General features: G+C 49.3%; 1 protein-coding gene across 1 annotated transcript; it reads right to left on the reverse strand.

Moving 5' to 3' along the window:
• LOC8079352 (probable inactive receptor kinase At5g10020) lies at positions 2,546–7,208 on the reverse strand. The gene is made up of 3 exons (XM_002463171.2): positions 6,054–7,208; positions 3,515–5,185; positions 2,546–3,317 (listed from the first exon to the last, which is right to left on the reverse strand). Exons 1-3 carry the CDS (start codon positions 6,976–6,978, stop codon positions 2,737–2,739), a joined length of 3,177 nt encoding a protein of 1,058 aa, XP_002463216.2. The 5' UTR covers positions 6,979–7,208; the 3' UTR covers positions 2,546–2,736.

Genomic DNA, 12,489 nt, shown 5'->3' on the forward strand with positions numbered 1-12,489 from the left:
GTGTTATTAAGGCTTTGCATTGCAGCCTACCTAATTGAGTAAATTGCATCGTGGTCCTTAAACTTTTGATGGACTTCCATCTAGGTCCTCAAACTAAAAATGTTACCACTTGGGTCCTGATTCCTGAATCTATCACCAATGGTCCAAAACACGCCACGTGCGCATCAGGAGCTGACGTGGACATTTTGCCATCGTGGATCATCCTTGCATGGATACACATGCACGCGTGCTGAGCACAGGTGCATGCACGTCGGCTTCGGATCTTCACGCGCATGCCAGGAGCCACATTGCAGGCTCGGCCTCCGGTCTTTGCGCGCGTACAGCGGCCACGTCCGGAGCCAAGTTGATCCGACGTCCGGTCTTCATGTGTACGTGCGCCTGCCTCAAGTCGTCCACGCACACGTGTACATGACGGCAGCCATGCTCTCGCCTTCGTCTTCGCCTTGCATCTTCTACTCCGCAACCGGCGACGGGTACATCAATCGATCTCCAATCGCGGCGTTAACGCACCGGCATGGGTTAGCAAATCCTCCATCACGAGCTTCTATAGTTCATTCCGCACCGACGTCCTCCTCCGACTCCGTACGTGTGACTCTCCGGCGGCGGCGGCGGCGGCTCCTCTGGCTTCGCGCGACTTACTCTCTCCGGCGATGTGCGTGGCTCTTCCGGCTTCGATAGAACTGGGCGCACGTACATATATATATACACCGCAACCAGCTCATGTCGTATACATGTGCATGAATGCTGCACTTGCTTGCTTCTTCCATTTAGCATGTCGTGAACACGCTTCTACAATGTTCCGCACTACGCCGAGCTGCCTACCTCACACGCCCAGCTAGCATAGTCCATGTTCACCGGGATATATAGTACGTATCATGCTTGCACACATAGGCGCGTACGCCACCTCTTGGTGAACTCGCGGACCATGTAGGCCTCCGGTACCTGAGCGCGCGAGCCACGGCAGGTGTTGCTGGCCCTTCTCGAAGTCGCTCGGATTGTCGATGACGACCTCGACCTCGTCGGCACCGGCGACCGCGAGGCCCAGGCGTACACGAGTCCCAGCCTTGCCGCTGTACATGATCTACATGCGGGCCTGAGTGCCCCGACGCGGACACGTTCAGCTGCTCCACCTGCGTCCACGCGGACGCGTCGACGACGAGCTTGATGGACTCCCTGAGCTCCCTCTTGGACCCGATGTTGAGCAGGCGCTTGGCCCTCTACAGCAGCGGCGCGCCGGCGCCATGCCAAAGCCGCACATAGCACAGAGCCACGAAGCCGCGGAACACGTCCTGCACAGGTCCCCGGCGGAACACATTCTGCAGGTCCTCAAGCAGCAGCGCTGCAAAAGCCTTGACCTTGGGCTCCACGGTGGTATGTCCACGTCAGTTTCTGGCGCATGCGTGGCGTGTTATGGACCGTTGGTGCGCGGAACTGATAGATTGAGGATGCAGATGGTAATATTTTTAGTTTAAGGACCCAGACAGGAATCCACAGAAAGTTCAAGGACATACGGTGCTAATTCATTCTGGGGCCCATGCAGCAGTTTTCATCGTCATCTACAGGCTTTACCGACCAAAGCCATCAGCGGGGCCTGAACCATGGCATTTGGCCATACGACAGGGGGTGCCGTGACAACTAAATGGCTGGATTTGGATACTTGGATCATGACCACCTTGCTTGGCTCCTAAGAAAATATATATACATACCACTAGCACAAGTTAAGTTGCTGCCCTTGGAAGGCGTCCCAAAGGCTGCACCTCGCATTGATCCGGCAGATTCAAAAGATGCTCAGAATCAGCGGTAATCATGGACAAGGACAAGTGCATTTGCGAATTGATGGTCCGCTCCGCTGCCGCTGACAAGAGTGCCAATACGATGACTGTTGCAGCCAAGGACCATACATAGACACCCCACAGCACAGTTTGCGGCGGCCCATGAGTCCAAGAACCCCCCATGTGTCTCCTGCAAGGGCAAGGCTGCCTGCAACCAAAGGACTCACCACGGCAGGCCCACCTGGCCAGTCTCGGTGCGCTGTCCAGCGGCCGTCCTATGCCAACTGGCGACATCGAGACCGTGGATCCGGCATTGTGTGGCTGAGATGAAGATGATCGGATTCAGAGGTGGAATGGGAGAATTTCTGACCAGGAGAACATGGTGTGGACGTGTGGTGTGGTGTGGTGCCCTTCTGCCAAGCTCCTATTTCCACAGCGAAAATTGAAGGATGCAGCATGGACCGGTTTCAGTAACGACCCATCATGTGTTTCGCTCAATAAATCCTTGTGCCAGGATGGTTGCTACTGGGGGCACTGGACAACCAACACATGCTGCAGCTGCTCCCTACCCCAACACATGCTGCTGCAGCGGCTCCAGAACCGCATGTGAGGCCAGTAATTTCACACGGCCAGCAGATCAGCTGCAGGATAGCATGTTTGGTGTTGCAGCTACAGTATCAGGCAGCAGGGAGGGACAAGAGTACGCAGCACAAATTCACTGGGAAATGTTCAGTGCGAAGAGAAGAACTTGACCAGTGAACAGCCATTCCAACTCATGAAGAAAGACGGCAATGGTTGATATCAATCAATCAATGGGTGGATCGAATCCTCTTTACACTAGCAGTTACCAATCAAACAAACCCTGGCTACAAGGCTCTGGAAAACCCACGGAAAAAATCGGGACCAACGGACGGAAAATCGATCGGTTACATGTACACTGGGAAAGGGAAACCAAAGGGGAAACTCACGCTGTTATGGAACACAGGTCATCGCAGACTGTCTTCATGTTAGGCCTCTCATTTACAGGAAGGATACACCTAAGCGAGATCGCCAGCAGCTCGTCCATTATCCTTGGGGACTCTTCCAAGCCGGTGATGTCTCGGTCAAAGCAGTCGGTTCCCCGCCCTTCCCTGTTGCACATCTGAACCCAGTCAGTTAGATCGACCGCGCCGGACTGGCCTGAGATGATGTCTCCAGCACTCTTCCGCGTCAACATCTCCATGACAATCACCCCAAATGCATACACATCGGACTTGAACGTGGGTGCAGGCTTGGCTGTGTTCGCCAGTTCCGGGGCTCGGTACCCTAGTGCTCCTAAATTCAGTATTTGCTCGGCAGTGCCTCCTGGAGTCATGAACCTATGCAGGCCATAATCCACCAGCTTTGGAGAGAGATCAGGACCAGTCAAGAATATATTAGTTGGCTTCAAGTTGCCGTGAGGTAAGCCCTTCTCATGGTGTAGGAACTGGAGGCAGCGAGCTAGGTCGATGGCAATTCTGAGACGTTGAGAAACTGACAGGCGGGAGTATCTTCTTGGAGTCGACTCTGCATCAGTCAGCAAATATTTTATAATCAGTGACTTGAAGTAAACCTTAAGTCTGGTCAGAAACCTCTATAAAATTATGCAACTTATCAGATTTATACACAGTATGACAGCAACAGCATTCATCAAAGAATTATGTAACAAGCTAAAAGAATAAGATGATTAAAATGAAGATGACCATGAGCCCTGAGATGCTTACCATAAAGGTAAAGTGCCAAGCTATCACCATTGACATAGTCAGAAATAATTAATCTCTCTTGCTCCTTAGGGCCCCAATAAAAGGCTCTCCATGAAACTATATTTGGATGCCTGATACTGCCAATCCTCTTTATCTCCTTTGTAAATTCCTTTTTATGCTTCACAAGACCAACACGCAGCCATTTCACTGTCAGGACATGCCCACTTTGTAGAACAGCTTTATACGTTGTTCCATGGCTGCTCCTTCCAAGAACTTCCGCTGGTGCACGTGAAAGATCTTCAGCTGTGAAAACCAAAGTGCTGTCCATGAAAATCAATTCTCCAACCAGCCGGTCTGGAGAGTACACTTCAAAGGCTACAGGTTCCTCAAGGAATCTAGGGTCAGCAAAATGTGGTGATGTTGGCAATGCAGACCGTGGAGAAGGCTCCTGAGCCTGGATTGCAGAAGTCTCAGTCACACCTAAACTTGTGGACTCAGCAACTTCCTTTGGATCAGTGTAGCCATATTCAACAGAGGCTTCAGCCAATAACTCTTTCTGAGCTGACATCGATCTAGCTGCGGCTGTTAAGAGATGATCATTCGAGAAACTTGTTTTACTTGGTATAACATTATCTTTGGGGGACTTGAACAGATTTGGACGGCTTATTCTCCCCTTCAGATCCCTGATAGTAATCTGATTTCTAAATCCATTTCTTCCGCAAAGCTCTTGAGATCTGACCACATAGAATGCTAGGGCTATGAAGATAACTAGCAAGACAGCTCCAATGCAGCCAATAATAAGAGCAACTCGAACACCAGCCTTATGTCCATGAGATGTTTGGCCCTGACCAACTCCGGTGTAATCATCATTTCCAGAAGCAGGAAGGCCATCCGGGAAAACTAACATGTCATTTCCAGGCCGGAAGCAAGATAAAGGAAACTTTTCAACACTTTTAGGAACAGTTCCTTGTAGATTATTGTAAGATACGTTGAACATCTTCAGGCCATTTTGAGGCATATCCGGAATTCTGCCTGTGAGGTGGTTGTGTGACAAGTCAAGATACTCCAGTGCTTGGAGCTTGCTTATCTCACTGGGAATCTCCCCAGACAACTCATTCATCATAAGAATAAGGAACTCAAGTTTTTGCAGGTTAGAGATATCTGGTGGCAATGGTCCAGTCAAAGAATTGCTGGACAGATCAACAATCCTGAGAGCCGGTTGAGATGAAAGAAGTATTGATTCCGTTGAATGGGTGCTCTGAAATGGAATAGTTCCAGAAAATTTATTCCCAGAAAGATTTAACACAGTCAAAGTTGGTGACATGAAGAAAGTAGGCAACACAGATCCCTCGAGTGTGTTCTGACTCAGATCAAGGACAGATAACTTCTGATAGGTGCCCAACACCGAAGGGAGAGATCCTGACAATGAATTGTTCCGTAGTTTCAGGGACGCTAAGTTCTGAAACTGGGAGGCATCATTTGGGTAGCTTCCCACCAGTTTGTTTGAGCTCAAGTCAATGACCTCAACAATCCCATCCCAGGAACGCAATATAGCTAATTCCCCAGAAAACAGGTTCCCGCTCAGATCAACTGAGGTACATTTGCCCATGGTGGCTGGTAATGATCCTGATAGAACATTGGAAGAGAGATTCAACACCTTCAAAGTCGTAGAATTCACAATTGGCACTGACCCTGAAAAATTGAAGTACGCACATGTCATTTACAATTTAAGAGAGATGTCAATGACAACAGTATCTGTGAAGGGCAGTAGGTAAGATAAGATACATGGTAAGTCGTCATATTACTAAAACATTACATGTTCAAACATCAATATAGATATACATTCACAATAGTCAATCCCATGCCAAAGCATTGAAATAGTATGTCAATTTCTTGATTGAAGAAATCCAATGTGAAAAAAAAAACTGATGTTAGCGGGCACAGATCCAGAAAAAAGGCCTAAATTTTTACAATCCAGGAATCAACATGATGGTTGGTTTAATAATAGGGGGAAATATCAATTGCCAGCTATCAGAAAATTGTTGGCTGATGCGTAATAGTTTGCTTAGTTACATAACAAATTGCTGCTAACATCACAAATGCTGTAAAAGCAATACGTACAGCTTAAACAAGGGCGGAAAATAGTCCAAAATGAACTGTAAGCCAGCATGCATGCAATTACAAGATTGCTGACGATATCGATCTAAACTAACGGCACACCGTCTAAACCACGAAATGCATGCTATTCATGCAAGAGTCTGTCGTCGTGTACGCTCATCAAATCTTCTAAACAAATGGAGTTTCCCAGATTCAAGATGCAGTAATCATTTTTGAAATGCCATCATAAGGAATCCATCGCCATCAGAGACATGCATGTTTACCAATTCCCAAAATATGATTCGCAGCTTGCAATTTAAGCACTATGGCAGTGGAAGCACTGGCCATTCGCAATGTCAAGCGAATTAAAAAACACAAGAAACATTAAAATAGATCACCACCATTCAACTTATAGTGGGATTCCTACTCTGATAGTGATAGATCACAAATTCAACAAGATTACCTGAGAAGCCGTTCCTGCTGAGATCAACCTCGACAAGGCGCATGGAATTGTGGAGGAGTGTCTCAGGCATCATCCCAAATAGCCCATTCCCGGCGACACTGAAAATCTCCAGTGAGAACCACGCATCGAGCCTGGGCACTGTCCCAGCAAGCCCGTTGTTGCTCAAATCAAGGACCGCCAAGTTCTTGAAGGCCCCCACCGTCTCATTCCGGAAGAAGCCGCCGTCCAGCTTGTTGTGGCTCAGGTTGAGATACTTGACCGTGTTCCCAATGCTGGAGAGGCTTTGGATGTCCAAATCGATGGTCCCGGTGAAGAGGTTGTCGCTGAGATCGATGTGCTCGGCATTGCGGAGCTTGGCGAGCAGATCGGTGGCATTGCCCCAGAAGTTGTTGTTGCGGACGTCGATGCGGCGCAGGTTCTGCAGCTGCTGGATCCCGTCGGTGGGGAAGCCGGAGGTGAAGTTGTTGTGGGAGAGGTTGAGGTGGACGAGGCTGGAGAGGTTGGCGAGGCGGCCCGGGATGGGCCCGTAGAAGCGGTTCCCGGAGAGGTCGAGGTGGCGCAGCGAGGAGAGGGAGCCGATGCCGGGGGGCAGGCGGCCGGAGAAGGCGTTCCCAGCGAGGGAGAGGTTCTGGAGCGCGCGCATGCCGGAGAGCGTCCCCAGCTTGAGTTCCCCGGCGAGGCCGAGGCCGTCGAGCGCGACGCCGACCACCGCGTCGCCATCGCACACGACGCCGCGCCACGAGGCGGGGCAGCCGCCGCCGCCGCTGCCGGACTCGGTCGTCGCCGGCGGGGACCAGGACCCCAGCACCCGGTCCCGGTCCCGGTCCGCGATGCCCTTCTTGAACTCGAGCAGCGCCGCCACGTCGTCGCCGGCGGCGCCGCCCCCGGAAAGCAGCAGGACAACGAGCGCGAGGAGGGCAGCCATAGAAGTGGGGGGTTGGGGAGAAGTGGAGCGACCTACCTAGGGTTAGGGCTTGCTGGAGGCGGAGGAGGAGGAAGCGGAGGTGCCGGTGGCGGCCGCCATTGGAGTTGGAGAGAGAGAGAGGTGAGGTGGTGGTAGTGAGATGGGAGATGTGCGAGAGAAAGGCCAAATTTTTGGAAACGGGAGGGGATGGGTGAGTAATAACAGGAGAGAGAGAGAGAGAGAGAGGGAGAGAGTACAGACTGGAAAGTCACACACAGGTGGTTGTGTTGTGTGAGAGAGAGAGAGAGAGAGGAGTAGTAGGGGGTAGCGAGAGTGGTGTGCTTAGCAGTTTTGGAATGCTTAGCTGTGAGACTGCTGTGAGTGACCTGGGTGCTTTGCTTTGCTTTGGACTGGTGTTACTGTGGTCTGTGGAGTGGGTACATGGGCCTTGTTTAGTTCCGAAAAGATTTCGGATTTCGGTACTGTAGCATTTTCGTTTGTTTGTGACAAATATTATTCAATTATAGACTAACTAGGATCAAAAGATTCGTCTCGCGATTTTCAGCTAAACTGTGTAATTAGTTTTTGCTTTTGTCTATATTTAATGTTTCATGCATGTGCCGTAAGATTCGATGTGACGGGGAATCTTGAAAACTTTTGCTTTTTGGGGTCAACTAAACAAGGCCATGGTTTTGGTCTGCTTACGACACATCTCTGCAGCAAAATGTGATTCTTGTGTCCGGCATTTTCCTACTCATTTATTTCTTGTTTTGGTTCTTTGTATGTCGTAGTGACATTCTTGCTTTATCATCTTAGTCTGATAGTATTTTTTACCTGTTTCTCTGTCCAGAAATGAGGGGTTTTTTTATTCTAATAACACAATAAATTTTGATAACTATTAGCTGTGCATCCAGCATTAGCCTGTGCTTGGTGAACATATCAAGTACAGTAAAAAACAAAAATTTGAGCAACCAAGAAGGCAGAGATTGCTCTCTCATCCTGTCATCCATCTTAATCAAAAAAAGGGAGGGCAAAAGAAAACACAAAAGAATCTGCCAAAATGATGTGTGTGTGCAGGCACTGGGTACCGGTAGGAAAGCAAGAGCCCCCCACATGCCCCTTGGCTGTTTCAGTCTTTTGACCCCTTTCCCCTCCAGCTCAGGTGAGCTGCCTGTGCCTCTGCCCTTTTCGTCACCTCTCTCTCTCTCTCTCTCTCTCTCTCTCTCTCTCGCTCTCTCTCTCCATATGTATGCTTTCTTTCTTCAGACCACTCAACAGGCCAGCCAGCTGCCCACGTCAAGAAATTCAGAAGCGAACTATACTAGTGTGGGAAAAAATCAACGCGTATCAAATTCACATATTTGGTGATGAGGACGTGTTGACGTGATAAAAAAAATTGGAGGGTTGCTTAGCGAGGGGACTAATTTCAACAGCAGCTCACGGACACGGAGCCCGTTTCAGAGAGACATTGGGGCCTTAGATTCAGGAGACACGTCCGAGTCCAGCCACCGGAGATTTCTGTATCAGGTAGATGTAGATCACGGGAGGCACAATGGTTTATCCTCCATCCACGAAACTTGAAATTCGCAGGTCAAACACACACTGGTTGCTCATTCGCTCCACCTAATTTGCCCTTAATTTCCTAAGTAGTACATTTTCTGATTTCCCTAAGGGTGTATTTATGGATGATGAGCAGAAGAGATGGCGAGAAGAGTTCATGGCAGATTTTATTTTATAATAATAATAATAATGTTCAAGTAGTACTAGTACTTAAAAAGTGGTACTGGATGGAAGATATCCCAAATTCCTAATCTGTGATGCTTGCTGTTAGGAGGAACAATATGCGCTGAAAATGACCGCGTGTCTCGTGTCCATCGATCCGGCCGGCGAGCGCGATGGGCTCTTTAACGCCCGGGGCGGGAGCTGTCGTGACGGGGACACGAGTGAGTGAGCAGTGGTGCCCAGCCGCCGGCCAGCCATGGCCATGGGATATGGGATAGGAAGAAATCAAATCATTAGCAGGGACGCGGAAAAAGAACATGAAGCTTAATCAGGGTTGTAAAGCGCGCGCTAGCTAGACCAGGACAGGAAACATATTTGGTACTAGTAGTAGTAGTATTTTCCGTCCGTTCCTGTTTGTTTTTAAAAAGGGCGGCCACGGCATGATTGATTGGGATTGGGATTGGATTGGCGGTGCACAAGTCAAATATTCCTCCTAATTTCCTCCCTTGATTTCGTGCTTGTAGAATAGTAGTAGGATGCAGGCATCCAGAACAAGAGAGACCTGAGCTGGACGCAGCGAGATGCCTACTGGTGGTCTGGTTCTGGTGTGAGGACCGAGCTTGAATTCTAGTGCGTTTATTTAGAAACACAGCCATGTGTTAGAAGAAGCTGTTTGTTTGTTGTATTTCTTTTTGTTGATGATGAGTCCATTGTCATATTATGCAGCATGCATATGACCAATCATAAAAAAAGATAATCGTAGCACCTAAGCATAATATAATCTCGGTGAAGTGGTGAGGAAGTTTCTAAACGCTTGATTGGTACATAAGTTTGTATATACGTATGTGGTACAATACTATAATCATGCCGTGTTGTTATGAATCTCGATTCTCGGGAGCAAATTCCGAGAAGACATGCATGCATACTGGTATTCAGCTGATTTGGCACGTACTAGTACAGTAGTTTATGCAGGGAGTCGGTAACCGAGTGACGTTTCACACGGTACTGAAACCCAAGAATGCGTAGTGGGAAATGGTTGGGACTACCAACCCAATAGGACAATGCACATGAGCTGGTACCGTACGTGACCAAACCAAAAACGTGTAGAAGTAGAATGGCGCTCACATCACAGGCAGGACAAAAAAGAAATGCATTTGGCTAGTACTACTCCACGGTCAGAATGTTAGATGACCACCAACAAAATAAATACACTAGCCAAGGTCGGTGAATTAGAAAATGCAAATGAAAAGGGTTTGAGACCAGAGAAGGGTGATCATTGTGGCAGATGAGAAAGGACAGCAAAGATATTGTGTGCGCGCGCAGTTAGGCCTTGTTTAGTTCCCAAAATTTTTCAAGATTTTCCATCATATCGAATCTTGCGGCACATGCATGAAGCATTAAATATAGACGAAAACAAAAATTAATTACGCAGTTTACCTGTAAATCACGAGACGAATCTTTTGATCCTAGTTAGTCTATGATTGGATAATATTTATCATAAACAAACGAAAGTGCTATAGTAGCGAAATCTAAAAATTTTCCCAAACTAAACAAGGCCTCAGTAGTACCACAACCCCAAAGGGCGGGGATTAAGCAGCAGGGCACTCAGCAAAGCTGCCATCGATGGGCAGGGATTGGAGCTTTGCGTCGGTCTGAATCATCTGATAAAGTAATTCGCCACTGCATCAGCGAGATGATGTTTTTTACACGCGTCTGTCTGAGTGTCTGTTGCAGCTAACTTGCATTAGGGTCCGTTTGGTAAATAACTTGATGAGCCAGGCAAGGCAAGGCATGCATCATGGCGGTAGGTTGTTAATCTTACTCGATCGGCAAGAGCAGTAACACATCGATGACGGACAAACAATGTAGAGTATATCAGTCTTGTATTTTTTTTTTAAAAAAAAAAAAACTTAGCAGTGGACAGGGTGGGTCCAGAGTCTGACAGTCCGTTGTGTCCACAAGGTAAAGGCTAAACGAAAGGTGGGCCAGGCATGGCAGAAGGATAATTCTGGCCCAGTGCCAGGGAGACTCACGCCGCCTCCGGCTCTCCCGATCCTCTGTTGCCGTTTAGTTTTTCTTTTCTTTTCTTCATCCTATGACATCATTTGAATACATAAAAAATAACTAATTACATAAATTACATATAATTTATAAGAAGATTTTTTAAAATCTAATTAATTTATAATTAAATAGTAATTATTAAATAAAACAAAAATATTACATTACACGAATTCAAAAAAATTCACAAGATAAACAAGACTGTAGTATGCAGGAAATTTCCTTTTTTCCAAAAAGGTCCTAGTCTTCCAGAGACAGAACAGGCACGCAGACACACAGCGTGAGAGCGAGAGTTTTGAGATAAAAGAAGAAGTTGGCGCGGCGACAGGAATATCTGGAAGCGAGCGACGCGCGAGCAGAGCACCGCCCCCCGGCCCGGCCGCGTTCCATTCCGTTCCGTGGCGGCATCCGCGCCACCGCGTGTGCTTTACAGGGGTAATCCCCGCGGGTTACAGTTATGCAGCGAACCACCGCCACCGCCACCGCCACGCCCGAGCGCGTCTCCGTTCGCCCTCGCTTTCTTCGTCCGCTCGCGCTCGACGCGACATGCATGCTGCAGCCTGCAGGCTGCAGTGCACCAACGCTGCGCGCACCGGGGGCCCTGCGCCGCTTTCTCCAACCGTCGCGTCAATTGTTCGGTGCCACCGGCCATCGCTGTCTCGAGGGGTTTCAGATACGGTAATGATCACTCTGTCTTGAGCTGATATAATAGTGGATTAATTAATAAATAAAGTAATACAGTACCCCCTGATGTTTTTCCCCTTCATTTTTGGAACCAAAAAAAATCCTGTTGCAGGAGGGGCCGAGGGGGAAAAGACGAGGGATGTCGGAACGGGCAGGCACGGGCCGCAGGGAATGGTACTACATGATACTAGCATGGTAGGTACTGCAGGTTCAACGAGGGGCGGCAGAGACGTGGCCGGCTAAACAAATTCGGATTAAGGGCTGGGCACCCCATCACCGCGATGCCAGGGAGCATGTGGGGAACGGACAAGCGGAGAGAAGCTGGGCAGAGGCATCCAGTCCAGCCTGCGGATCCATCACCCGCCCGTCCGCTCAGTCCGCAAGCGGAAAGATGCCGTCCGCCTCGCCCTCGCCGCTCAAGGAGCCCCCCGAGGAATAGGATTAGGCTAACCACCCGAGAGACAGCGGCTGTGCGCGCATGATTATAGGGCCTCGTGAGAAAGCGGGCGCATCGGTATTAGCGTAAAGCGGCTGTGGACTACTAGGATAGGCACCGCACCTCACCGGTCCCAATCATGCGTGCCTGTGGCTGGGTGTACGTGTACACTCGCCATCTATCTATCCCAAACTTGGTGCTTTTGGTGTCTTGGTGCCTTTTTGTGAAGGAGGGACATAGGATGGAAACAGAGTTGTTTACTCAACGGCTTCTTCCACCATGAAAGCTCCAAAAGCACATACACAGTACGTACGCTACACGTTCAGCCAGCAAAGCCAAACGAGCGAGTCACGCGTACATGCACGGAGCTGCGAGTTGACGCTGCGACAGTAGGAGTAGGAATGTAGGATGGTCACGCTCTCGCTCTCGCGCTCTATCTTTAAATAAATAGGGCCCGCGGACGGGTGGCCTGCTCTGCCGCCCCGCGGGAGCCTCCCTCGTGGACCGCCGGTGCCAGGTGGGTGGAACGCACGCGCCAGCACAGCACCAACGCGGCCGCCTGAATGAGAGCTGAGCGTTCGGCCCCCACGCCACGACGGATCTCGTCTCGTCTCCGTCGGCATCCCCCGTCT

Source organism: Sorghum bicolor, chromosome 2 (assembly GCF_000003195.3).
Source record: "Sorghum bicolor cultivar BTx623 chromosome 2, Sorghum_bicolor_NCBIv3, whole genome shotgun sequence".
In the NCBI taxonomy this organism is placed as follows: Eukaryota; Viridiplantae; Streptophyta; class Magnoliopsida; order Poales; family Poaceae; genus Sorghum; species Sorghum bicolor.